Here is a 26,800-nt window from a genome sequence, read left to right as displayed (position 1 = left end):
ACGGCCGTACCACGTTATGTACACATTTATATTGTGATTTATCTTTGAAATATGTCAAACACTGCAGTCATTAATGCTGCATGCATTAACAGCACTCACTCAGCTCTCAGCCCACTTCCTGGCATCTTTCTAAATGGGACATAATGTATCCATGTGTGCACATAAAGTCAAGTGTTTCCACAACAATCATGATGAAACTGCAAATATGACAAGAAATCATCTTTCAACTGCACTGGTCATGACTCTGAGTCAATTCAATCACACACACACACACACACACACACACACACACACACACACACACATAAATGATGCCTGACCTTCACCAGCCTCTCCCAGTTCTTCTCAGGCTTCAGAAATGTTGGAGCCACATTCTCTAAATCCAGTGAATCATTTTTATATTCTGTTCTGGATTTGTCTGGAGTCACCAACACATGGTCTATGTTTATATGTTGACCTAAGGCTGATTTAAGTTAATATGAGACCAAAATGAGGAGCAAGAAAACAGTTTTTATAGCTGTTAAACTTGTACATGAACAATGAAGTGTCTAAAAGTACATAAACATTACAATTATATGAAGTGAATATGTTCTCGAGTTGTGCTGATTTCCTTTGTTTAGATGAAACATTTGTTGTTGTTGTGCTTCAGTTTTGATGTTTAATTACTGTTATTATAAATTCATCAATAGGATGCAGTGTAATAATGTGTTGTTTTGTTGATGCACCAATGTGAGCCCACGGCCAACTTTATATCTTTACATCTCCAAGATATTAAGTCAAATAGTGTTTAATGTCATTAAAATAATACAGAATAATAGTTTATATGATTGGGTGTAAAAACAGAGTGAATGTGTGTAAGCAAAAGGATAATATGGTGTACAGGGCTGACTGCAAACAGCATGAGAAAAGCCTAAAGATATGTATATTTATGTCAGGTCAATGATGTGACAGCAAACACAGAGAAGGAGGAGGAAGAAGATGAGGAAGAGTGAAACTTTGATGTGTGAGAACGAGGCCGAGGGAGACGAAGGAAAAAGTTGCAGCATTTGTAAAAGTGTCTGAAAGTTGTTTGTGACGAAGACGAGGAGAGAAAGTATTTGCTGCTGTGACTGTGTAGATGTGCTCGGGCTTGTCATAGCGACTGTGGGCAAAGTTTTGTCTCTGGATTGTTATAGTGCTGCTGTGGGCGGACACCAGCGACAGGAAATCACTGAATACCAAGATCCAATCCTGCCACAGCAAACTATTGACCATAAAAATCCAAGATGAAGAGAGCAACGAGAGTCGAGCTGCTGAAAGTTGCACAATTAGCAGACGATGAGGCTAAATCTTCTGCCACAAGTTTTACTAACACAACGTAAAAACCCCAGAGACAAGAAGAAGAAGCTCTGCGTCGATAGCCACCGTGCTGTAATTGCAGCAGTGACAGAAATAATGATCACATGCAGCGTAATATCAAACACTATTGATCACTGATGGTTAGGGGAGGTGCACAAGGGCTCAACATCTCAAAAATAATTAGCATGTAAGCATTTTTCAGAGTCAAGAGGAAGTTTTCAGAAATATTACGTTAGAGCAGCCTCCAGCAGCCAAGTCAGATCAATACAGTCTGAATTAATGAGCAACTTAACAAGGCACTTAAAAGCCTCTTAACAGGACACACAGGAAAAAAACAGTGAACTTTGAAAGGTAATGAACATTTTTTATCCCCCATGAAGTTGCTGGCTATTAGTAGCCCAAGCAAATAGAGCAGGCACTTAAATCAGACACTAACATTGACTTCTAAATAAATTTAGACGGCTGGAAATACAACGAAACGTCTTTATAGGCTGTTTCCACAAATCTAGACATGCCGGTGAACAATGACAGTGTGAAAAACAGGCTGATCTAAGAGTAAAGCTCACTTCAGCATTAATCCTGTGTCTATCAGTGATCCATCAGAGCATTCAACAATCTGAAATATACTAATAACACCACCCTCTTCAAACTCATAATCCACCCATAATCCGACCTGTCCAGAATCCACACAATTGGAGGGAATCACAAATCAAACATGTTTTCATATTAAATCAGAATATGATGATAATTCTTATTAATCTGATCTATGTCGGCCTTGTAAGGTCATACTGACCACAGAGAACTCCGTGACACACTAAAACTGTTTTGTTTTCCCTCACAGTTTGTCTGACATTGTTAAAGTCAATATATATTTAATTTATTGATGAAAAAGGTGCATGTTGTATTATTATTATTATTATTATTATGTGACGCTCAGCACTGACCAGCCGGAGCTGTCCACTACCAAGGTGCTGAAATTAGGAGCTGTCCAGTACTAAGGTGCTGAAATGCGCTGATGCGACCCTCACCAGATCACCATAGACCAGGGAAAGGATATTTATATTTATAAAGGGATATATTAAACACACACACACATACACACATCATCATATACAACCTGGAAGATCATGTGATACGTGTTTGTAGCTTTGATAACGTTTCTGATTTCAGCTTGTTTTTGTTTTCATATGAAAACGAAAGACAATGATCTATTAATCATAGAGCAGACACTCTTCAAGCCTGTTAGCATTCTGTACACTTGCTAACATATGCAGATAAGGTCCAAAGCCTGACCTCCAGTAAAGCCCACAATCTTCCCTTATAATGAGCCAACAAGCCAATCTCATTTCTCCATAAGCCAATCCAATTTAACAGAACTGATTAATATCCAAGTGCATTAATTGAGCGACATGTAGAGCAGCAGGAGCAGCCTGTGAAGACACTGGAGACTCACCTACACACTGCAGACCTCAGATCTGCTCCTCCGGATCACTGATTTTTTAAATGGGGGAGACAAACTTGGTTTGGTAAATTACTCAGAGCTGTGATGGGAGCCAACATCCCACGAGCAGATGGCTCCTCCTGCTATAATCACTGTGCCAAACAGTGGATTATACAAACTTTAATGAGTTTAATGCAAACTTTCCCTCATTCACACATGGCTGCTTCGCCTCAAAGTCACAAATCAATCCATTATCACAGGTAAGACAACAGCTGAGCAACTGTGGTCATTAGTGCTGCTCAGGGATCTGCAGTTGAAGACTCCACAGATGAGGCTTTGGACCAGTTTCTACACTAAGATTCTACATCATTTTATCATGGAATTAGTTTACATTTGATTTAGTTTTAGTTTATTTAGTCTTACTGAACAAACGCTACATGGAAATTCATTTGGATGTTGCATAGAAGAGGTGGAACCATCCGTACACATGGAATTCTGCATTTTATTTCATGAGCATTTTATTTCATGATCTATCTTTATATGTTATATGTTATATGTTTATATGTTGATATATCTTTACATGTTTATCTAGTTGCACTCTTCTTATATTTCACTGTTTGTTTGAATGTTGTCTTCCTGTTTCTTATTTAACTTCTGCCTTCTTCTTGACCAGATCACATTTGTGAAAGAGATCTTGATCTCAATGGATCTTCTCTGGTTAAATCAAATAAATAACTAACTCCACACACTCCTCTGTTCAAGGACGATTTAAAAGGTTTGCTTTTCTAAATGTTGGAGATTAACTCATGTTTTCAGGATTGTTAAATCATTTTAACTCATCTGCGCTTCAGCATTGTTCAGTTTCATTCCGACACTCTGACCAATCAGTGCACGGCAGTCTGACGTCATAACCAGTCATGAGTCGAGCGAGTGGAATATCGCCAAATGTCAATTCAATTTGTATCGCGTCAAATCATAACATGCATGACTTAAACACTCTGTACTTAAACACTTAAGCCACAACAACAATAATAATAACAGTAACAACAACAACAATAACAACAACAACTGTGTACCCACACACACACACACGCTCACACGCGCGTTAAACTAGCTTTTAAACGGAGAAAATGAAAAAAGCGTTGAGTTTCGGTTGATAATAAAACCGATAAACTCTTGTTTCTATTTAACTCCATCAGTAAATAACAGTCAATAACAGTAAATAACAGTAAATAACAGTCAATAACAGTAACATAACAGTAACATAACAGTAAAATAAGAGTAAATAAGTCAGTTAAACTCACAGCGTTCAGCCTCGGTCCAAACTGCGGGTTAATCCACAAACACACCGTCCTCAGCTGTTAGCTCACTTAGCTTAGCGACAGCGTCGTCGTGACGTCAGCAGCTCCTGATACTGACGTCAGCTCACTTCACTAACTTATTTACATAAACACTGTGTAAACACTGTGAACTCAGGTAAATAAACAAACTTCTCCTGTTTCTTTAAACTCTTTTACAATTATCAGCGTCATTTTCACTTCCTGTCGTCACTTCCTGTCTCTCTCGTCACGTGAATCAGTCGCGTTCTGTTTTCTTTCTCTCTCTCTCCCTTCCCTGTATCCAAGCCCGCCCCCTACTGGTCGCCTCCATAACTGCAATTTAAATCTCAATGATTTACTTGGTCAAATAAAGGTAAATAAATAAAGTATGTTGTTTTTTAATCCATAAATATGGAAACTTCTCTGACTTCTCTGTGATCATGTGACCTGTGAACAATCAGAAAGGGCTGTGAAGAAGCTGTACACAGGTGCAAAGGTCACTATATAATATAATATAATATAATATAATATAAATCCAGCTCTAACTTTGTAAACATTGTCTTTATGAAAACAAATGACTCCACAGTCGTTTCTAAACACAAACACAGAAATGTTTGTCTGATGAGCTTTTTACCACCATGACAAATGATGAGCGTAATGTGCTGTAATTATACACAGTAATGTGATTTGTTTATGAAGCTCTATTCTCTGCAGCCTTTTGATAGTGTGTGTGTGTGTGTGTGTGTGTGTGTGTGTGTGTGTGTGTGTGTGTGTGTGTGTGTGTGTGTGTGTGTGTGTGTGTGTGTGTGTGTGTGTGTGAGCCAGCTGTTTAACCATGATAACAAGCTCACACTGAAGAGTTTCTCTCTCACAAAATGTGTATGGAAATCATTTAAAATGTGCAACACTCTCACAAATATAAATAATATAAATATCATAAATGTGAGTGAATGACCTCATGCTTCTAATGACCCAGCTGACTTCTATAAAGCTGACCTTTAAGTCATCTAAAATGTGCAGAATTTACACATTTGTTGTATTATCACAGATTTCTTTGATTTAGATTTCTAATAAAGTCAAATAATGTTCAATTCTGACTTCATTTTGCAGAGTTTTTAATGAATTTTCCATTCACATATGTATTTATAAAAGTTAGCTACCATTCACTGTGGTTCTTATTGTTTGGTGAACATACAAAAACTACAAGTGGACAAATAAGGAACAACTGTATAATTCTATAACACATGTTAACACTGACTCTGTCAGACAACAAAGAAATGCAGGTGAAAATGACCTGTTTATTGTTGACCTTTAAAAACACCAACCATCCCTTTAAGATAAAGTATAATAGTCTCTTTTTAACCATACAGAGGACACACATTATTACTCAGCTGATTTTAAATGACAGATGATTAGTCTTTTTAATTACAGCTGTTCACATGGACGACGTCAGTGTTTCAGCCTGAGATAAAGACTTGATAAGACTGAACAAACGTCTAAAGAAGAGTTTTACGAGATATCGTCTTGATTTAAGCAGCTGTGGATTTTATTAGGCAACCTCTTTATGAAGAGGCTAAAACGTGTTTTTCCTCCATGTTTAATTGAGGATATGAAGGAGCCTCACAGCACAGTCAGCACTAAAGAGTTTACTGCTCATACCACCACAGAACCTCCAAACAACCTAACTATACAGAGTGTGTGAGCCTGAGTAACCTTTATGTCATAATTATTATTAAAACAATCCGCTTTCAAATAAAACAATAACTGAAAGAGTATTTCACGCCTCGAGGAAACTGTATCAGACCATGACGTGTGGTCAATGTAGTGAATGTGATGTTTAAATATGTTCTAATGAAGAGACACAATTAAACTTTTAAACTGAGGTGGAGGAGAGAGAGAAAAAAACATCTGCAGAGGTGTACGAGCCCAGGAGAGCTGTGGACTGTTTCCACTCACTTGCTCGGCACAGCTCGGCACAGCTCGGCACAGCTCATAATACATGTATGTGTCCGAGTACTGAAACTGTACTACATATGACGACTGATGGATATACACCAGCTGTCCTCACCTCTGGGCTGAAGTCAGGATGAAGTCAGGCTGAAAACAAACCCCTGACAGAACAGAGTTGTGGTTTCTCTGAGGAGAAGATCAGAGTGAAGCATCACACAGTCTCACTGCAGGGATCTGTGCAGACGTGATTTTCCTATGACAGCAGAGAGCCTGATTATCAGCCTCCACACACACACACACACACACACAGACACACACACACACACAGACACACACACACACACACACACACACACACACACACACAGACACACACACACACACACACACAGCAGCGTTGCAATATGAAAGAAAACAGATGTTTGTCCAATTTCCACTAAACTGCAAACCGTCCACGCTTCATTTCATCCAGTTTCTTCATTTGTCCCACGCTCGTCCTCTCATTGTGAAGCAGAAATCACACGGACTGTTTATATTTGGTTGGTGGTGTTATCACACACACACACACACACACACACACACACACACACACACACACACACACACACACACACACACACACACACACACACACACACACACACACACACACACACACCGCCCTGACCTTCAGTGACCTTCAACAGAAGAGGATGGAGGTCACTTGATCAGAAGTCATGACACTAACAGCTAAAGACAGTTTCAGACGTCGCTGCCATCTGTCACTGAGAGAGATTCCAATTAAAGCTGCTGTAATTATCATTTCCATATTGAATCTTGTCGACACCACAGAAAATCCTTTAGAGCGTCTAATGACACAATGCCTGCATCATTCCGACCTCTTCCAATTAAAGCATACTCAGCATTAGACACAGCAGAGCCTCCACCTCTCATCATCTAACACTGAAGAAAACGTCTCCCTCTCACATCAACTCATCACTGCACATGTGGATCAAACAGGCTGGAGTTAAGCTGGAGGTGAAAAAGTGAAGGAGGAATACGTATAATAAGACCTTCAACTAAACAAGGCTGTGGAGCCTCCAGTGGAATCTCATTAGCTCACTATTTTGCAACACCACTGCCCCTCATGACGAGGATCTTACAGAAAAAGGACAGTGATGACAAAAGAAAGACAAAGACGTCCTGTTTGCATGATTCAATACCTCAGTGACATCAAACACACTCAGCTGGGGCTGAACATTTACCAGCAAAGAGCTGAACCAGCAATACTTTGGATTCACAGCTGTTTTACAGATGAATGTTTTACATATGAATGTTTTACATTTGAGGCAAACACATCTAGATTTTGTTGGGCTGCAGAGGGAGGAAACCTGTGATGAGTCAATGCTGATGCTGATGCTGATGCTGCTGCTGATGCTGATGCTTCCACTTTTTTGGTGGTGAACAGAATGCACTTGTGTTGTGTAACTTTATTTCCAGATTTATAATAAAAAACCTTTTAGTCTTTTATGCATCGTTTACTTTCATGTCTAAGTAATAAAAAGCTTTTTAATTGTGAAAAAGCTCCTTCAATTACACTGGATTATTTCTGCACACAGTGTTGAACGTGGAGGAGAATTTAGATCTTTGTTTTTGTCTTTGATTCCAATGCAACATAAATCGATGAAGTTGAGAACAAAAGTCAAATGACCCCATTTTTAATGTTCTTTTAAAAACCTCATGTTCTTTTAAAAAACATCGTGTTAACGTGAACACGTCAACATTAACTGAAACACAAATTTCATCAAACAACAATCGTCACTGATTGTTTGGACTTTTGGAAACAAAGGCCTTGTACTCGTATTCTACCACATTTACTGCAGACTAACTTGTACTTATACTTGTTTTTAAAAGCCTTGGGGGAAGTGGATTACATTTGGTCATTCAAAGTAAGTTGTAAAATAACTCTTGATATTCATAACATCAGCAGTTCTCTGCAGAACAACTGAAAGAGAGGAGTTCCTTGATGTTGATGCTGTTGGACTTTATTGAATAACAACTGAGTAAATGTCACACTTCCTGCAGAGTATTCCACCAAAGTTAAACTTCAGAAAACATTTGACTTTGAATTATAGTGATTGTGAATATTATAGCTGTTGATTCTTGTGAGTTTATTAACTTTCACCTGCAAAATGTTGTCAATTTCTTTCTTTTCTTTCTGTCTACAGGTTACATAACATTAGTTTTCTCCTGGTGACAAACACAAGTTTGTGCCTTTCAGCGTTCAAACAGTGTGAGGAGTGAAAAACTGTCATTTTCATCAGAGATGATTCTGCTGCTGCTGCTGCTGCTGTTACTGCTGCTGCTGCTGTTACTGCTGCTGCTCCTCCCTTTTCTAACCTGATTCAGTCAACATCTGACAGCACAGAGTGAGACGCAACACACACACACACACACACCCCCCCCCCCCCCCCCCACACACACACACACACACCTTGACCTTGTGTATCCTGTGCACAGTGACCACATCACTTTCAGTGGCAGCAGCTACAGTGCAGTCATTTCACCGTTGATCAGCTCTTTTTCTGTTTCTCAGTAATGAGTCAGTGAAGGCTTGTGAAGCCTGTGAAGCTTGTGAAGGCTTGTGTGGACGGCTGAGTGGACTCTGGCTCTGTGTCGCCTGCACCATGGACTCCTGATTAGCCAGACTGTGTTTTATTGCAGTGAAATCTGCTTGAACGAAGGACATATGTTCAGAAAAGTCCCGTCCGTCTGATATTGATTTGACATTTTTACACATGAGCAATGATGTCACTGTTGCATAGTAAGAGCTACAGCCACAGTTTTATAAATGTCTGCTTTTTAAGAAATGACTTGCATGGCCAGGGTTCTGCTGATGGCTACAGCCCCCCCCCCCCCCCCCCCGGCTGCAGCCATCTGGTCTGAGAGCACTACCTGACTGCAGCTCTGACACCAGGACCACAGGCACATGGTCAAGCTGCCATCGCTGAGCCTCGGCTCTTTGCCAGACCTGGAAAACATAGCACTTTGGTTTGGACGTGGATTCACTCAGCGAGGAGCTTTTCTCTCTGGAAGGTGGAAGGTGAGCACATGGATCAGCACAGGAAGTTCAGGAGTCACACACACACACACACACACACACACACACACACACACACACACACACACACACACACACACACACACACACACACACACACACACACACACACACACACACACACTCACGCACGATAATAATGACCAGTTTAACACTTTAAGATGTTGTTTCTTCTGTTTTAAATCAACACAATTGCGACCTCTCTTTATTCATTTCATATGGGAGCATTTGCAGTTTAAATCCAGATCTTTCCTGAACACCTCCTCCTCTCATGAGCCTCCTACTGTCAAACACCTCCACCACTCAAGAAGTCAAGTGTCCAAAGTGAAGCTGCTCCACACAACTGAGCTCAAGCTTTGCTTCAACTCTGTGTGCAGAGGACGACAAGAGGACGAGAGGACAAAAGGGCTTTTGCATAACAGAACTCAATTAGGAGCAAAAACTACACCAGAATCCAATTTTAGTTCGTTTGTAGGTTAAAGATTTAGAATAATAGTCACAAATTCCATATACTGTCTTTCATTAATGACGGATAGATGGATAAATGGTCTGTATTTATGTACATACATATGTATATATGTATATATATATGTACATGAATCTAAGGCACACCCTTTGACTCACTCTACCACTGAACTAAGATGAACTTCCTTTAAAAGAGTTCATCTTCCTAAGTGAGTGAGTGAAGACTGAGTGAATTCATTAGATCTTTGTGCTGCTGATGGTGAAATACTAATGAGACGCTCGCTGTCGTCAGACTCACTGATCCACTCTATCATCTGTAGTCCACTGCTTTATGATCAATTTACAGCCTATAATAACCACTGTATTCTAGTCACTGTCACTTTTAATGGATGAAGGATGAAGGAAAACTGAACTGACATCTGCTGTATGTATATATGTATATGTCAGTGTCTGTGGGCAGTTAAAGCAGCTAAAGCAGCTAAAGCAGTTAAAACAGCTAAAACAACTAAAACAGCTAAAACAGCTAAAGCAGCTAAAACAGCTAAAGCATTAGCCGTGGTTGTGTAGCCGCTGGTGTCAGCTGAGGTCTAATGGCTGAACACTGGCCTTAAGAGCTGAGACACAAGAAGCCAGAGTGGATGAAAAGCTTGGTTCCAGGACAACATGGTAATTCACATGCGACAGAGCTGAGGTAAATGTGTTTGGACGTGAGCAGATGTGTTAGCTCCTCTATCACCATATGTCTTCATGTGTGACTCAGATCACAGATGGCGTCTGCAGAGACTCAAACCCTCAGCGCTTCAAACATTTCTCATGACAGTAAAAACAAAGTTGCTGCCAGTATTTTTGGAAGTGATGTATTTATAAACTCAAACAAGACAAGAGGTATTTCTTATCTTGGTATAAGAACTTTATACCTACAGATAGTTTTTATCTATGATAATAAAAGTGAATTCTACTGCTCAAAAATCAGATCATTGACAAAAGCTTGTTGTCTTCACCCAACCCTGCGCTGCTGCTGTATACACACAAACGCTCCCTCAATCAGGTCTGAGTATTAATATCATATTATAGCAGAGCTCATTTCCAGATTCACAAAGAGAGGCAGAATAAGAACAAAAACAGCTTTATTATTCACGTTTTATTCTAAGAGCCACTTTATAAAAATATAATAATATAAATATAAATCATGACAAGAGCAAATGTGTGCGTCATGATTTATATCTGCAACACATAATATCACAACCTGCAGTGGTGAATAAACCAAGACATTCATTTTAAACAAAAAAACATTTGGTGACCAAAAAAATCTCTCACAATCCAAAACCAGTGTTTGAGAACCTCTGTAATACTAAGGATGTGCGTCAGTGTAATAGTGGTTAATGTATAGATTGACATGTGTCTGTGGTCGTCAGAGTGGTTAATGTATGGATTCTCATCTGTGGTCGTCTTCCTCTCTGTGCTTCATTTATTAAAAATGGATGAAGTGCAGCAGTTTAACACTTTAACACTTTAACACTTTAAACGTTTAACATCTGTCTGTGCTTCATAAATCCTGACTGTCGTCTCTGTGTTGATGCTTCAGTTCAGCAGCAGCAAAATTCACCATCATTAGTTTGAGCAGCATTTACAACAGTGATGTGTTCATGTCAGAGGATTCATCTACAAACTACAGTCAAGACACAGAGAAATGATCCACAGGCTCAAGGGCAAGGTAGGTAATCTAACATAGATAGATAGATAGATAGATAGATAGATAGAGATAGATAGATAGATAGATAGATAGATAGATAGATAGATAGATAGATAGATAGATAGATAGATAGATAGATAGATAGATAGATAGATAGATAGATAGATAGTCTGTGGTGTTTTGCAGCACTAAGTGCACTAAGTGTTAATCAGGTAATAGTTGCACACTAAAAATAAATGCTTCATGTTTAATGAAAGTCATCGCTCATAGAAGCTTAATCACAAGTGACTATAAAGACTGAGAAGCAGCCACTTATTTTAACTGTTGTCATTGTGATCATACAAGCTATGAATTATTACTACAAAAGAGAATAATATTGTTAAGTGTTTAGCTGATCGCAGGTACACACACACACACACACACAGACACACACACACACACACACACACACACACACACACACACACACACACACACACACACACACAGACACAGACACACACACACACACACACACACACACACGTGTTTTTACGCTGGATTTCCTTCCTGATGCACAGTAAAGCACAGCACGGCACATTGACTTTAAAAGGACTTTTAAAAAATAAAAATCATTATAAATTAAGTGAAAAAATGATGAATGTTTCTATAATGAAATGCTATTGATGAATGAATGATTGATTATTAAATGCTTCTGCATCTTCTTACTCTCAATCAACAACACACACCTGCAGTATCCAGATGATCACTTTCCTCCATGAAAACATGTCTGAGGTCTTTGTTTTGGCTCATTTAGCAGCTCCTTAAACTATTGATCATTATTCCTTTGCACAAACACTGATGATAATATGTTCCAACCATCTCTTACTGTTGAAGCATCAATTATTAAAGATGTTTAACCATCGCCCTCTGGAGATGTGGATCAGAACCACAGGGACATTATTTATTTATTACTTTCTTGACTTGATCATAAGACAATAAAAAAATACAGTATGTTATTTCCACTAATCAGATTTGATCTAAAAATAATATAATATATTATATATTGAGATAAAACTCAGCTGCTCCTTTAGCTTCACTTCAGCAGAAGTAATGACATGACTAAGTTAAACAGAGAAGAAACATTCACCACTTCATAAGATACGATGTTCAGGTGAGTATTGAGTGACCTGAAAAACACCAGAGGACACGATGACTTCATGACTGAGGAGAAACTGAAGAGAGACAAACCAAGAAGTGGTCGCAAGAGAAATGAAAGTCTCTGAGGACCTGAGGGTTTGAAATAAAGTCTGAGAAAATCCAACACATTAACAGAGTGTTTGTGTTTGTCCACAGGAAGAATGAGTTTTACAGCAATAACCTCAAAGTCAAGGAAACCATGACTTATTTGTGAGTGTTTCACATGGGATTTGTGTCTATGAAGGAGAAACGGGTATATATACATAATATGTATATATACAGTATATATATGTATATATATGTTATATATACATATATATACTGTATATGCAGCCTGATGACCAGTAAAATGCTGCTCCCTGGAGCGTGACAGCGTCCGCCTGAACGATCAGACTCTGACAATCACTGAGACACAACAACAACAACAACAACAACAACAGCTCTGCTTATGTTTCTTCACATTCTCTGTAAGAAACAGGTCTGAAAACACACAGATTACACTCTGCTGGCATCGTACTGGACTGTGTTCAACCTGACACACACACACACACACACACACACACACACACACACACACACACACACACACACACACACACACACACACACACACACACAACCATAGTGACGTACATTTATATATAAACAACACGATAATCAAACAAATAGGAACATAGATGAGAGTGTGAGAGTGTAGCTAACACCAAAGACACTAAAGTCCATTAACTGCATTATATTCCTTTAATAATGTATTTGCTCCAATGAATAAATGTGTTTCAACAACACTTAGCTTTTCCCAAAATGAATGAGCATCATCATCATCATCATCATCTTCATCATCATCATCATCATCATCAGTTGCTGGAATCACAGAGGTTTTTACAGCAGACTCTTATATTTTTAAGATTGTTTCACTTTCTAAAGAAACACATACATTATTGATTTTCCCACTCTACTCATTTTTTCATAGTGTAAAGAACACAAAAAAAATCCTTTCATTTATTTATTTAGAGGTGTTACTGTGAAATGATTCCAGGAGGTGTTTTGTAAAACTATACAAGAAAGTTTCTTTTGTTTTTCCTCTAAATGATTTCCCTCTAAGTTTGTGCTGCATGTGTGAGTCTAAATAAATACATGTACATCAGTCACTCAGGTTAGATCAGGCCTGTGTTTAGCTTCTGTTCAGAGATGTGAGACGACCACTGGTTCCCAGAGTTTTCTTTTGTTCCTTACACTGATTCGTTAGCAGCCTGTTCTTCACTCTTAGGTTTTACATTTGAGTTTGAAGTATATTTTGCTCAGTGTGATAAATCTGAGGTGTGTGAAGGAAGTCAAGAGACAGATCAGTGTTTGGTAAAGCATGGACTCACGTCTGCACAGAAATGATTTACATTACTCTGCTCATTGCTAATGCCAACTTTATGCTACATTATGCTAATGTGACACTTGCCCTTCCAGTGACAACACTATCTTTAGCCACTCCAGAGTTTAATGTTTGTCACTGAGCCAGATTGAGTCCATGTGTTTCCCTCCAGGCTCTTGTAAACTTTCAGTGACTCTGGAGTAAAATGAAGGGAAGTTAATCAGGAAGTTAAAGATGTCAGGAAACTGCAGGTCTGGAATAACGTCCTCTCAGGCTGTTTCCAAATGCATAACAAGCTCTCCAGTGGCATTATAAGAGTGAGATATATTCAGTCGATCAAGTTTTCCATATGTCGGTCGATCTCTGCTCATTTGAACTCTGACGGCTGATTTCAGAACCTTCCTCGTTCATTTGTTCCTTTGCTGTCAGGATGGATTCATGTGTGAAGCTGAGATAAATGTCTTTCATCTCTTATGCTCTTCACAAAGACTGCTGACCTGTCAGTGACCAATGCTTACTCACATGTGACGGATTTGTAGGATCCCTGTGTGCATCCCATAATAACACAACATGCTGTGTAATGACCATTGTAGGATCGCTGCATGAAGTTGTAGATTAAGTGGATTATCAGGAGAGTTTGTCCTCTTGTCCTCAAACTTCTGTTGTAAATGTGTTCAGTTATTGCTCGTTACTTCAGCTCAGTCCTCAAACGTCCACAAATGAACACATGATGAGCCTCAGCTGGTAAACAGGCTGTTGCTATGGTTATAAGAGATGCACATGCACTGATTTAGATTCCCTGAACAGCCGGAGAGGAAGCGTCAGACAACGTGGAGCAGCATTCGTGAGTGACTTCAAAGTCCTGTGATCAATCCGTCATTAATTGGTGGAAACATGGTTTGATATCGTGTCACTTTTTACACAAACGATGTTCAGTGAATATCACATGACACGTTTTTCCTTTTAAGAAATTCTGACTGAGAAATGACTGAATATCACTCTCAAGAGTCAGGTTAGGTTCAAGTCCGTCTGGAGCTAACAGCTAAGCTAAGTGATGAGTCTGCACATGTGGTCATTGCTAATTCAAACAGTCTGCTGCACTTGTAGATTTAACTTTAAATGTATAACTGAGGAAATAATGGACAGATGTATTCATTACAGCACAAGAAGCTTCTGTTTGTGTAAACGTCGTAGACTGAATCCAACTTAATGCCTGACATTTCCAAATGTAAATAACGTCGACCTGGTGCATGTTTCACATCCATCTGTGTAATAACAGCAGCTCAGGTCCCACAGTGAGCTTCTCTCTGCTCAAAGCTCTTCTGATCTGCCAACACCAACGTTCTGTTTCCATGATTCTACACAGTAACAGTTGTCATGTGAACATGTGACACAGTGATGACAAACTCCATGATAACAGAATGAATCAGTAACACAGTAAAACATCTGCTGTGGATGAACCTGAACGCACCATCAGCTGTTTCACAGACTAAATCCACACAAAGTTAAAAGGACAAACAGCAGCAACACAGAACCTATCAATAAACATCACTGAGAGGCTGAGAACACACACTTCACACACACTATATACACACACAGGTATACACAGGTGAAGAATAATGTGTGTGTTTTTATTTGGAACATTTGAACATGATTAAATAAATACATGTGATTATTTCATCCTCACACACAGATTATAACAGTCTGTGATAAATGACATGAACAGATGAAAGCACGTCTGTGCATGTGGAACAGAAAGAGACTATTGTGTATATGAATAAAGGACATTCAGACAATGAACCTTAACATTAACCCACTCTGACATCTGATCCTTCTTAGACTGTGGGAAAATCACATGAACAACAATAAAGTCATTCTGACCAAGTTCTATGCTGTTTTTAACCAGATCTTTCCATATATGGAAGAAGAGGGGCGGAGCCTGACCATGAGCTCACCAACTCTCATCAACTCTCATCAACTCTCACCAACTCTCACCAACTCTCATCAACTCTCATCAACTCTCATCAACTCTCACCAACTCTCATCAACTCTCATCAACTCTCATCAACTCTCATCAACTCTCACCAACTCTCATCAACTCTCACCAACTCTCATCAACTCTCACCAACTCTCATCAACTCTCACCAACTCTCATCAACTCTCATCAACTCTCATCAACTCTCATCAACTCTCACCAACTCTCATCAACTCTCATCAACTCTCATCAACTCTCATCAACTCTCATCAACTCTCATCAACTCTCACCAACTCTCATCAACTCTCACCAACTTTCATCAACTCTCACCAACTCTCATCAACTCTCACCAACTCTCATCAACTCTCATCAACTCTCATCAACTCTCACCAACTCTCATCAACTCTCACCAACTTTCATCAACTCTCACCAACTCCCATCAACTCTCATCAACTCTCACCAACTCTCATCAACTCTCATCAACTCTCATCAACTCTCACCAACTCTCACCAACTCTCACCAACTCTCATCAACTCTCATCAACTCTCACCAACTCTCACCAACTCTCATCCTACAACAGAAACAAGGAGAGACAGTGAACCATGTGATCATCTGAGGACCATGAGCTCAGGATTTAAACAAATAAGACATAAAAAAGTGCTCATTGATGCAAAGAGAGATTATTGTGGATGGTGATGGAGAAATGTGTGTGTATGTGTGTGTGTGTGTGTGTGTGTGTGTGTGTGTGTGTGTGTGTGTGTGTGTGTGTGTGTTTTTTGCCTGCAGGCTCACAGGGAAAAATGGAGTTCAGGTTAAACAGCGAAACAACTTCAGAGATGGTGAACTTCCTCTGACTTTGTACATATCACTGCATACTAGTATATATATATATATATATGTATATACATATATATATATATATATATATATATGTATAAACATAATAATGTGCTTACTGCAATACAAATGCTGTCACAGTATTCTCCCCAAAAGCTGTGAGTGAAAACTCGTGCAAATAGATTTTCACTTTATTTCCATGTATTTTCTTCTATAGATTCAGTATCAGCTGCTGGAACTGAAGACATTTAACTCACTGACTGTGGACGATGATGAAAGCAGCTCATTATTATCATGTAATATGTATATGTATGTATGTATATATGTGTATATATATATATATATATAATGTCCCAAATCATGACCATCTGGTTAATGAATATTCAACACGATGAATTTATTCTGACAGCTTTTTATTTGAATAAAATCCACAGATTAACAAAGTGACTTCACCTCTCGTCCACATGTTTATCTACATCAGTTAATTATGACGACATCTTTCCCAGTTTAGCTGCCACATGTGTATTTTTACCCATGATGCACGTCACCGTACAAGGCTCCGCAGCTCCTGATTATAACCTCAAATCCAACATTCAGGATTTAAAAGACAAGCTTTATAAAATGCCCTAAAGGTTCAACATGATGCTGTTTATTTTTACAGTTCTGTCCACACTTATAACAACAATGATACATATTTAATATTTAATACAGGATCCTTTTTTAAAGATAATCAGATCTAAAGTTATTCAGGTGCATTCTGTCTTCACAGAGCTGAAAGTGCTTCACCTGCAGCAGGTATAAGGTCACAAACACTGAAGGTCACATATTAAATATATCTGAGATAATCAGTGTTTCATCTTAAATAATCTTAATTTAAATATATTTAGACTTGTGTCTAAATACACACAAAATATAAACAATCTAATGGAACTGACGTAGTTTGGAAACAGAGAAAACAAAGTTATTTATGTTTGAACACGTTCATATTGATATATGATCATTGAGATGTTTTACAGACAATAATTAATTAATAACATTTCACAAATCTGAGTAATGATACATTTTATATGTAACCTTTATTGTTATGTGGACATTTAAACTAGTATTGTTATTATTATTGTCTATTAAAATATAAACGTGCTACCAATTATTAAAAAGAAAAAAAAGGAAAAATTAATTATTCCAGCTGTTATTTCTGTGATGGACAGAATATGAAGAATCAAACAGAACAGTTTAATATTGGGGCCCACGTCAGCCCTCTGCGTGGCCTTTGAAACGCCCCTGCGTGGAATTAATTACATGAAACACACACACACACACACACACCTCTGTGGTATGCCCCGCGTGCTACTCTCCCTCCTGTGTCCATGTGTCCAGTGTGTGTTTAGACATATTATATATAAGATATAATATATATTATATTAATAATGATCGTAATGAAGGACTCACGCTGCTGTTCTGTCCGGACCAGTGAACCATCGCCTGGTTATGAGATGAATCTCCGGTCAAAGCGAACGTGGAGCTGTTGACTCTGAGCTCCTCGTGCCTCGAGGCTCCGCTCCACGAGCGCACTTCAGAGCGCGTGACTCTGCGCTCAGCCGCGGACACTGCGCCCTCTCCCGGCTCCTGACTGCGGGCTCCGCTCCTCCTGGTTCTCCTCGTGAATCTGCGGTCACGTCTGTGACTGATGCACCAAACTTTTCCCTTTGTTGTGTCATCTTCAGCGCGAGGCTCCCTCGTGTATTCCGCCTCCTGTGGAGCATCAGCATCAGCATCAGCAGCAGGTGCATCAGCATCACGTTCCCGACCTTCGCCACCTGCAGCCCCGGCTCTCGCTGCTCCGGCTCTCGCTGCTCCGTCACCGCAGTTATAAACTTCTCCCGTGGATCCCCTCGTGTCAAATCTCAGCAGTAATTCCTGTGCTCGCCACGCGTTTCCAGACTGACACGAACGACAAGTTATCTCAGCTTTGACTGCGTGGAAAACACAGAAGATCGTGAAGAGCCAAACCCGGAGCGCGCGGTGCCACTTTGGGCAAAATGTGACGCGCGTCTTCATCGCTGACGGCGGAGAAAGAAAAGAGAGAAGAGGAGGATGCTGCTGCGGAGGCAACAACAACAACAACAACAACAAAGACAACAACAATAAGGTTTGGAGTTTTCAGTCCTCGTCTCCCTCTGATTGTCCCTGGATCTTTAATTGTCGCTCGGCGATGGAAGAGAAACTGCTGCGCAAGTTGCGTCGCTGCTCAAATGCGGTGTAAAAAAGTGCGTCTGAGCAGAAATGAACAGAGTTGAAGGATTTGATGAAGCTGAAGCTGAGGGAGGAGCTGCAGACTGAGCACGAGGACAAACCTTCACGCTCTTTTCCTCCATTTAAACACATTGTTGCTCATAATCAGCGCGATTTTCACTTTTTTTACTGATTTCATTTTATTCTGCGGCTTTTTGAAATTTTTCCTCGCGCCTATTCCCGCTGCGCTGTGCACGCGCAGTTTCACTTCTTATTGTTCACAATATTATCACTCGTTTGTGTTTTAATGTGTGAAGTGGGAATAAATAAGTGTCAGCACTGTATTCATAAATCATTATGAAATCAGTCAGTAAATAAAATATATACTCTCTCTCTATATATATATATTATATTATATTATATATTATTATATATATTATATATGTTCAAATAACAAAACTTGTACATTTAGATCGTCCTTACATTTTCCTCCAGGACAGAAATGTGGCAAATGAAAGTGAATATAACAATATATATATATATATATATAACAATTACAAATATATAAAAATAAAAACAAACTCTCGTCTGTCTGCGATAATTATTAATAATAGTAATAATAATAATAATAATAATAATTATAATAATAATTATAATAATTATAAAAGATTATAATGATGTTTGACAGATCGTCTACAGAGTTTACAGATGAATGACCACAGCTTTGGTCAGTGCAGTATTTAACGTGTATTCCTCAGGTGAAGACGCAGTAAAGCAGAGTATTTAACGTGTATTTCTCAGGTGTGAAGACGCAGTAAAGCAGAGTATTTAACGTGTATTTCTCAGGTGAAGACGCAGTAAAGCAGAGTATTTAACGTGTATTCTTCAGGTGAAGACGCAGTAAAGCAGAGTATTTAACGTGTATTCCTCAGGTGTGAAGACGCAGTAAAGCAGAGTATTTAACGTGTATTCCTCAGGTGAAGACGCAGTAAAGCAGAGTATTTAACGTGTATTCCTCAGGTGAAGACGCAGTAAAGCAGAGTATTTAACGTGTATTTCTCAGGTGTGAAGACGCAGTAAAGCAGAGTATTTAACGTGTATTTCTCAGGTGAAGACGCAGTAAAGCAGAGTATTTAACGTGTATTCTTCAGGTGAAGACGCAGTAAAGCAGAGTATTTAACGTGTATTCCTCAGGTGTGAAGACGCAGTAAAGCAGAGTATTTAACGTGTATTCCTCAGGTGAAGACGCAGTAAAGCAGAGTATTTAACGTGTATTCCTCAGGTGAAGACGCAGTAAAGCAGAGTATTTAACGTGTATTTCTCAGGTGTGAAGACGCAGTAAAGCAGAGTATTTAACGTGTATTTCTCAGGTGAAGACGCAGTAAAGCAGAGTATTTAACGTGTATTCTTCAGGTGAAGACGCAGTAAAGCAGAGTATTTAACGTGTATTCCTCAGGTGTGAAGACGCAGTAAAGCAGAGTATTTAACGTGTATTCCTCAGGTGAAGACGCAGTAAAGCAGAGTATTTAACGTGTATTCCTCAGGTGAAGACGCAGTAAAGCAGAGTATTTAACGTGTATTTCTCAGGTGAAGACGCAGTAAAGCAGAGTATTTAACGTGTATTTCTCAGGTGAAGACGCAGTAAAGCGTCAAACTCTGCTGTAACAGCTTTGTATTATTTGATTAAAAATGAATTATTAAAACCTAATTGTTTTTAAAACAGAAATCTCTGCTAATTCATTTGGAACCAAAATCAAACTGCGGTGAACCATCTGTGGGTCCTGCCCCAGTCTTTGGAAACATCTGAGACCATTTGATCAATAAATGTTCATTTAAGTGACTTTGTTTGTCATTTGTAATTATTTAGCTTTTATATTAAAAAACTCAGCATTGGCTTCGGTCACAGAAAAATCCATATTGTATTAATTAGATTATTAAAATATTCTGGACGTCGTCGACCGATTTACATCGACTTCTTTTTAGTGCAGAGTCAGAGAAAAGAAGATTCTCTGACTTATTAAAGAGCAATAAAGAATTGATCAGGCGACGTGGAAACATGATGGGATATCACGTCTCTGCAGGATGATGGTGATGATGATGATGATGATGATGTAAACTGTTATTCTCTACAGATTAACATTAATATTTCACCTGAAGTATTTTCTCATGTCAACGTAAACTGATGCAAAAGTGTTTTATGCACAAAGTGAGAAACATGATGATGATGATGATGATGATGATGATGATGTTTTAGTGTTGATGAGGAACTGAGGAGCAGCTGCAGACACAGAGCCGTGATGAAGGCTCATATCTTTAAAAATGTCCTCTTTCATTTGTATGAGACTGAAAGTGTTTGTGTCACATGATCTCTGATGATTTTCTCTCTGGACTTTGAAAAACAACACAAACGTCCAGTTTACAGTCATCTAACAGCAAGAGAGAGAATGTTAACATTGTTCTTAAGAAATCATGGATTTCATCAGGAAAACGATTCAATAAACAATTCACCGTCTCTCTGGATCTGTGAGGATCCATTAAGATGTTCTGCTGTCGCCATCATCTCCATCATCTCCATCTTCACTGTTATATTTGAAGAGACACGTCGTCTTAAATATTGCCTGATGTATGTGTTGTCTTGTACACACATGTGTTGTCTACACACATGTGTTGTCTACATACATGTGTTATATATATATACGTCTACAGAAGTGTAGTTTCCTGCCTGTTTTGCATCAGGATGATCTGGAGGATCATCTACGATGGATGTTTTGTTCCACACACATTTAGAAGTGAAATCATATGATTTTGTCTCAGTGCTTCTGACAACAAGAAAACATGTGAACGTCTTTGATGTTGGTGTAACTGTGTGAGTGTGATGACCAGAGGACGTGGTGATTGTTGATGAGTTCTCAGCAGCACAAAGGGATAAATGGTCACATCTACAGCAGCTGATCTCTACTTCACAGCCATGAGGGAATAGAACGGCAGATTGTCCCTGATTCACATTACAAAACCAAAACATGGACCGGAGTAAAGGTTTACGGTGGAATTAATGCTGGAAATGTTCTTCTTTTTCTGTCACATTTAAACAAATGTTTGCACTCCTTGGTTGCGTTGTGTGTCTGAACAAGTGTGTTGAGTGTAAACACTGATAATGAGCCATCTGTGTGGTGTTTGTAGCCCAGCACATACACTCTGCCTGTGTGTGTGTGTGTGTGTTATGTTGTGTGTCACATTAGTGTTGAGTCTGTTGTCAGTCACTGAATCATCACTGATTACAAACTTTACACAGCTGTAATAATGTCGTGGTAGAAATGTGTGTTTGTGTCGTATACATTCACACAAACGCCTTCATTATCATTCATTCATATCATTATCATTATTATGCATATTGCATGAACTAATTATTATGCAATAACATATTAATGACTTAAGTTTTTAAGTATTAATCCAGAAAGGATTACTAATTCTTATGCAGTAATGATTACTTTATGTCCTAAGTAATAATGTAAGAATTATTGAGCCATTATGGGATTATATAGTAATGTCTACTGAGATCTTAAGCACTAATGTATTCATACGTTTACAACAAGGCTCTTTCTGCATGTGTTCACGTTCTCCCTGTGTGTGTGTGTGTGTGTGTTTCCTCCTACCACCCCGTCTATAGCCCTGTCAGCTGAGATGGGCACAGCGCCCCCTGTGACACTCGTGAGGAGGATAAAGCGGTAAAAAATGGACGAAGTTGTATTGTACTGAATGAGGATGGAACAGTGTCCACCTCTAACCCACAGACAAGAGCTGCCTCTCTGACCGAGCATCACAGACACTGATCAACACTGTGTGTGTGTGTGTGTGTGTGTGTGTGTGTGTGTGTGTGTGTCCGTCCATCCCAGCATGGACTCACTGTCCATCTTGTGACCCTCACCTGATAATCAAAAAAACTCCTCATCACCTCATTAATCAGAACTAGTATCCAGTGGCTGTCACTGACAAACACAGTTATTATCACCGTGAACAAAATGACTCATTATATTGTATTTAGTTCACAGTAAATCAGCTGTAAGCATGATACTGTTTGTATACACGGTTTGTGTATAAAATACCACGTAGAGCATTGTTATCAGCTGGTATTGGTAACAATGGCTCGATATATGTTTATGTATATTTCTGAATTCTCCCCTGGAACTCGAGCTCTGATGTAAATGGAATGAATCATAAATACCAGGTTGGAACAGCGACTCGTTTCTGCCTGTTTACACTTATCTGGATAAACAGTATGTAAAAAAACAACCTTCTTGTATGACCTTGTGTTTTTTCTATCAGATCAAACCAGGACTCATAAAAATCTACTTTTACAACATTTTTCTTGTCCTTCCTCACGTCCCAGAGTTACCGTCGGTCCAGTAAAAGCTTTAGAGCACAAACACAAACAGAGGCTGAAACATTCCAGTTTCTCATAAAAGGCTTTTGTGTGAAAAGAGAAACGTCAGAGCAAAGAAAAAGGGGAGGTTGATTAAGTAAATGGCTTTATTTTAATTCCAATGTTCTCCTCAAATGAAAAGTTACTGCAGATAAAAAAGGTTCCTTTATGTTGGACTTTATTCCTTCACATCAGAGAACAGACCTCAGGTCAGGATCATCTGATGAAAACAGGTTCAAAATCTACAATCAGCATCTTTTCATTTCTTACTCTTTCAGCATGTTTGTGTCTCAGTCTGCCTTTAATTACAAAAACAATAAGAGGCTTTTGTTACATAAAAGTACCTCATGAATCAAAGCTAATCTTTAGTATTAGTTATGTCTCCACTTTCAAGTGTTTGTATGAGGCAGTGACTTCAGTCTGGACTAAACTAAAACACACAGACCAACTTTTCCATAGCTGATTCAAACAAAGACAAAAAGACCAATTGTTGATTTTCCATTGGGACTTTGGTGTGAGGGAGTGATACAAGGTGAAGTTTAGGAGTGAGGTTAAACACTGTGGTCATTTTAAACAGATGTATAATTTAGTTTATGGGCCTTTAGTGTCTTTAGTGGGCAGAGAAATACCTTTAGTTAATAAGTGACCTTGTGGGCTTTGCCATGCTAGCAGCATGGCCTAAAATGTCGATGAGTTTGTCCACTATTATGGTCTGTTTTGATGGATTGCCACAGCATTTTAAACTGACCCTCTGCTGCTCAGAGGGTGAATCCCATTAACTGTGGTGAGACTCTGACTTCCCATGAGACTGACCTACAGTATGTGGCTCACAGTGAAATATCTTGACTGAAGGGTTGATTATCATTCAAATTTGCTTGTGATGCTTCACGTCCCTTGTGGATAAATGACTCACTTGCAGGTCAAAGTTTTTACCTCGAGAAGTGCTTGACATAAGCATCAGAGTGACAGTTTGGATTATTTGAAGTGTGAGTGAGAGGTTTACAGTCAGCTAACCATCATATAAAGACTGTGTAGATTTTAATGAGTGGTGGAAATCTGTTTTTCTATGTATCCTCACCACTGTGAGCTATAGGCTCTGTGTCTCAAACCAGTTGCACATTGCAGTTTTCATTAAATACACATTTCCTGGATTAAAACACAATAAATTCAGTAAAAGAATGAACGTGTTTAGAGTTCTGGTCTTTGTTAAAACAGGAAAGGATGAAACAGGAGGAAGTAAAGACATCAGTCAGTCCTGCTTCTGCATTTCACTGTGCAGAAATGGTATAACACGTACAGTACCTACTGGAACCTCATCAGAGCAGGTACCAAAAACAGTACTTGGTACAAGGTGCTATGCTAGTGGATAGGCCATTAACCTAAGCTGAGGCGAGTAGAGCTGAGGCGAGTAGAGCTGAGGCGAGTAGAGCCGGTGGAAATGTGCCATAAACGTGCTCTTACTATTCCCCTCACACTGGACTTTATCTCAGAACAGTTTGTGTCAAACTGTCCAGTCTCTGATGACACTTTTTCAGCCACAGCTCAGTGACACTGTCCTTAATTCACCTAGAAGAAACAGAAAAGGCACAAATTTTTTTCTTTTTCAAAATGTGCTCAATGAAGCTACTTGTATGTTGTGAATGTACAACGCAGGAAGAAGAAAGGATTTCTGTGTCTCTTGGAGAGAGCATTTCACAACACACAGTGACTTCATTCATTCAGTGAAGGGAATATTTCACACACAAAGGCTCTTTGACCTGCTTCACATTCTTCTCACATGTCTTCAGCTTTTCCTCAAAAGATTCCTGACGGGAGAAAACGACTCTTCAACTGCTGATGATTTTACTCACATTTCCGTCTATATCTCTGAGCGCAGAAACAGTCCACACTGTTCACTCCCTGCTTTTTAAACAGCCAATAGGATCACTCTCTTGCTCTCTGTGCTGCCCTGTGATTGGTCAGTTTTTTTCAGTCACAAACAGGTGACTAACAGGAAATGGGCACAGAATAGATATGACTCAAATCAACAAGGTTTAAAGACATCCATCCATTATCTGTTGCTTTATCGTCCACTGCAGGTTTGTGGTCAGCTTACCTCAGCAGTGCTATTGGTGAGGTCACACCTCAACCATCACCTCCTCCAGGTCAGCATTTTGCTTTAAATCTTCATGGACAGAGATCTTTTAAAGTTTGGTGTTATGCACCAACATCTTGACTTGGCAAATGTCTCTTGTCTTTTCTCATCTGAACAACCCCGTCCTCCTCCAGGTGAGATATTGCTTCTAATAATTCTAATTCTTCTCTTTAGAAATGTCCATATGACTCATAAAGTAAGAAACAATTATCCAAAAATGTAACATTGAAACATTTGATTCTGTTGAGTGATTCAACTTCAGAATTGTTGATATCTTCTTTTTTTCTGAGAAGCCACTTCTTAAGTTCTCATATCAACATGAAGCACAAGAGCTTAAGGAGGTAAATGGGGTTTGAAGGAGTTTTGAAAAGCCAGATAAGAGGCTGATGATCAGGATTCATATGAATCCACTTGAAGAGCCAGATGAGTGACTGCTTGAAAAGCCTTCAAACCAGGGCTGAAATATTAACTTTTGCTGCTCAGGAAAATATATCCTCGGACTGAGGCAACAATAACTATTAATAAATATTTTACTGCTGTGCTGGATGTTGTGCCCACAACCTTCAAAAGGAAAAGAAATCACAGTTGGTTTTTCCCATCGTCAAGGATCCTTCCTTGGTAGAGAGGATCCTTCCTTGGTAGAGAGGATCCTTCCTTGGTAGAAAGGATCCTTCCTTGGTAGAGAGGATCCTTCCAAGTCCTGTCCTAAGAAGACAAGGCAATGATTCCTCCTGGAGCATTCTGGACATAAACATCATTATTTTATTGAGAAGTTTCTGCCTGGCAAACATGAGTGTGCAAAAGAACATTACACAACACATAGCCAAAGACATGTCATAATAATGTCATATGATAAAACAGAGCAGCTGGACGTCATTGTTCATCTGTGTTTGTACAGAGTATTGTCTTGTTGTGCTGATCATTATGATCGCTTTTCCCAGCAGACAAATGTCACACTCAGATCTCAGAGGATCTTTGAGGATCTCAGAGGATCTTTGATGATCTCAGAGGATCTTTGATGATCTCAGAGGATCTTTGAGGATCTCAGAGGATCTTTGATGATCTCAGAGGATCTTTGAGGATCTCAGAGGATCTTTGAAGATCTCAGAGGATCTTTGAGGATCTCAGAGGATCTTTGATGATCTCAGAGGATCTTTGAGGATCTCAGAGGATCTTTGAAGATCCTTCTTTGACTTTGAGAAAGTGTTACCTTTTACCATCTGATACGATCTGATAGAATTATCTCATTGCAGTGTGATCTCATTGTGCTGATCTGTTAATCTCAGTGATTTGACTTTACATGTGGAAAAGCCCATCAATCTAGAACGCTCAATGCGTTTTAAAACAATAGATT

At 39.1% G+C, this 26,800-nt stretch overlaps 1 protein-coding gene across 1 annotated transcript in view; it reads right to left on the bottom strand.

Moving 5' to 3' along the window:
• Positions 1–19,045, bottom strand: part of LOC310943984 (VPS10 domain-containing receptor SorCS1-like) — a gene marked incomplete at both ends in the record, with an annotated part of 78,282 nt that extends 59,237 nt beyond the window's left edge. The window contains 2 exons of the mRNA XM_083909680.1: positions 18,110–18,720; positions 18,823–19,045. Of these exons, the coding sequence (XP_083765806.1) occupies positions 18,110–18,720; positions 18,823–19,045 (834 nt within the window). The remainder of the gene's footprint in view (positions 1–18,109; positions 18,721–18,822) is intronic.
• Between the last annotated feature and the right edge of the window lie 7,755 nt (positions 19,046–26,800).

This window comes from Microchirus variegatus (assembly GCF_963457635.1).
Source record: "Microchirus variegatus genome assembly, chromosome: 23".
Lineage (NCBI taxonomy): Eukaryota > Metazoa > Chordata > Actinopteri > Pleuronectiformes > Soleidae > Microchirus > Microchirus variegatus.
The sequence above is the reverse complement of the archived record's forward strand: the minus strand, read 5'-3'. Positions and strand labels throughout refer to the sequence as shown.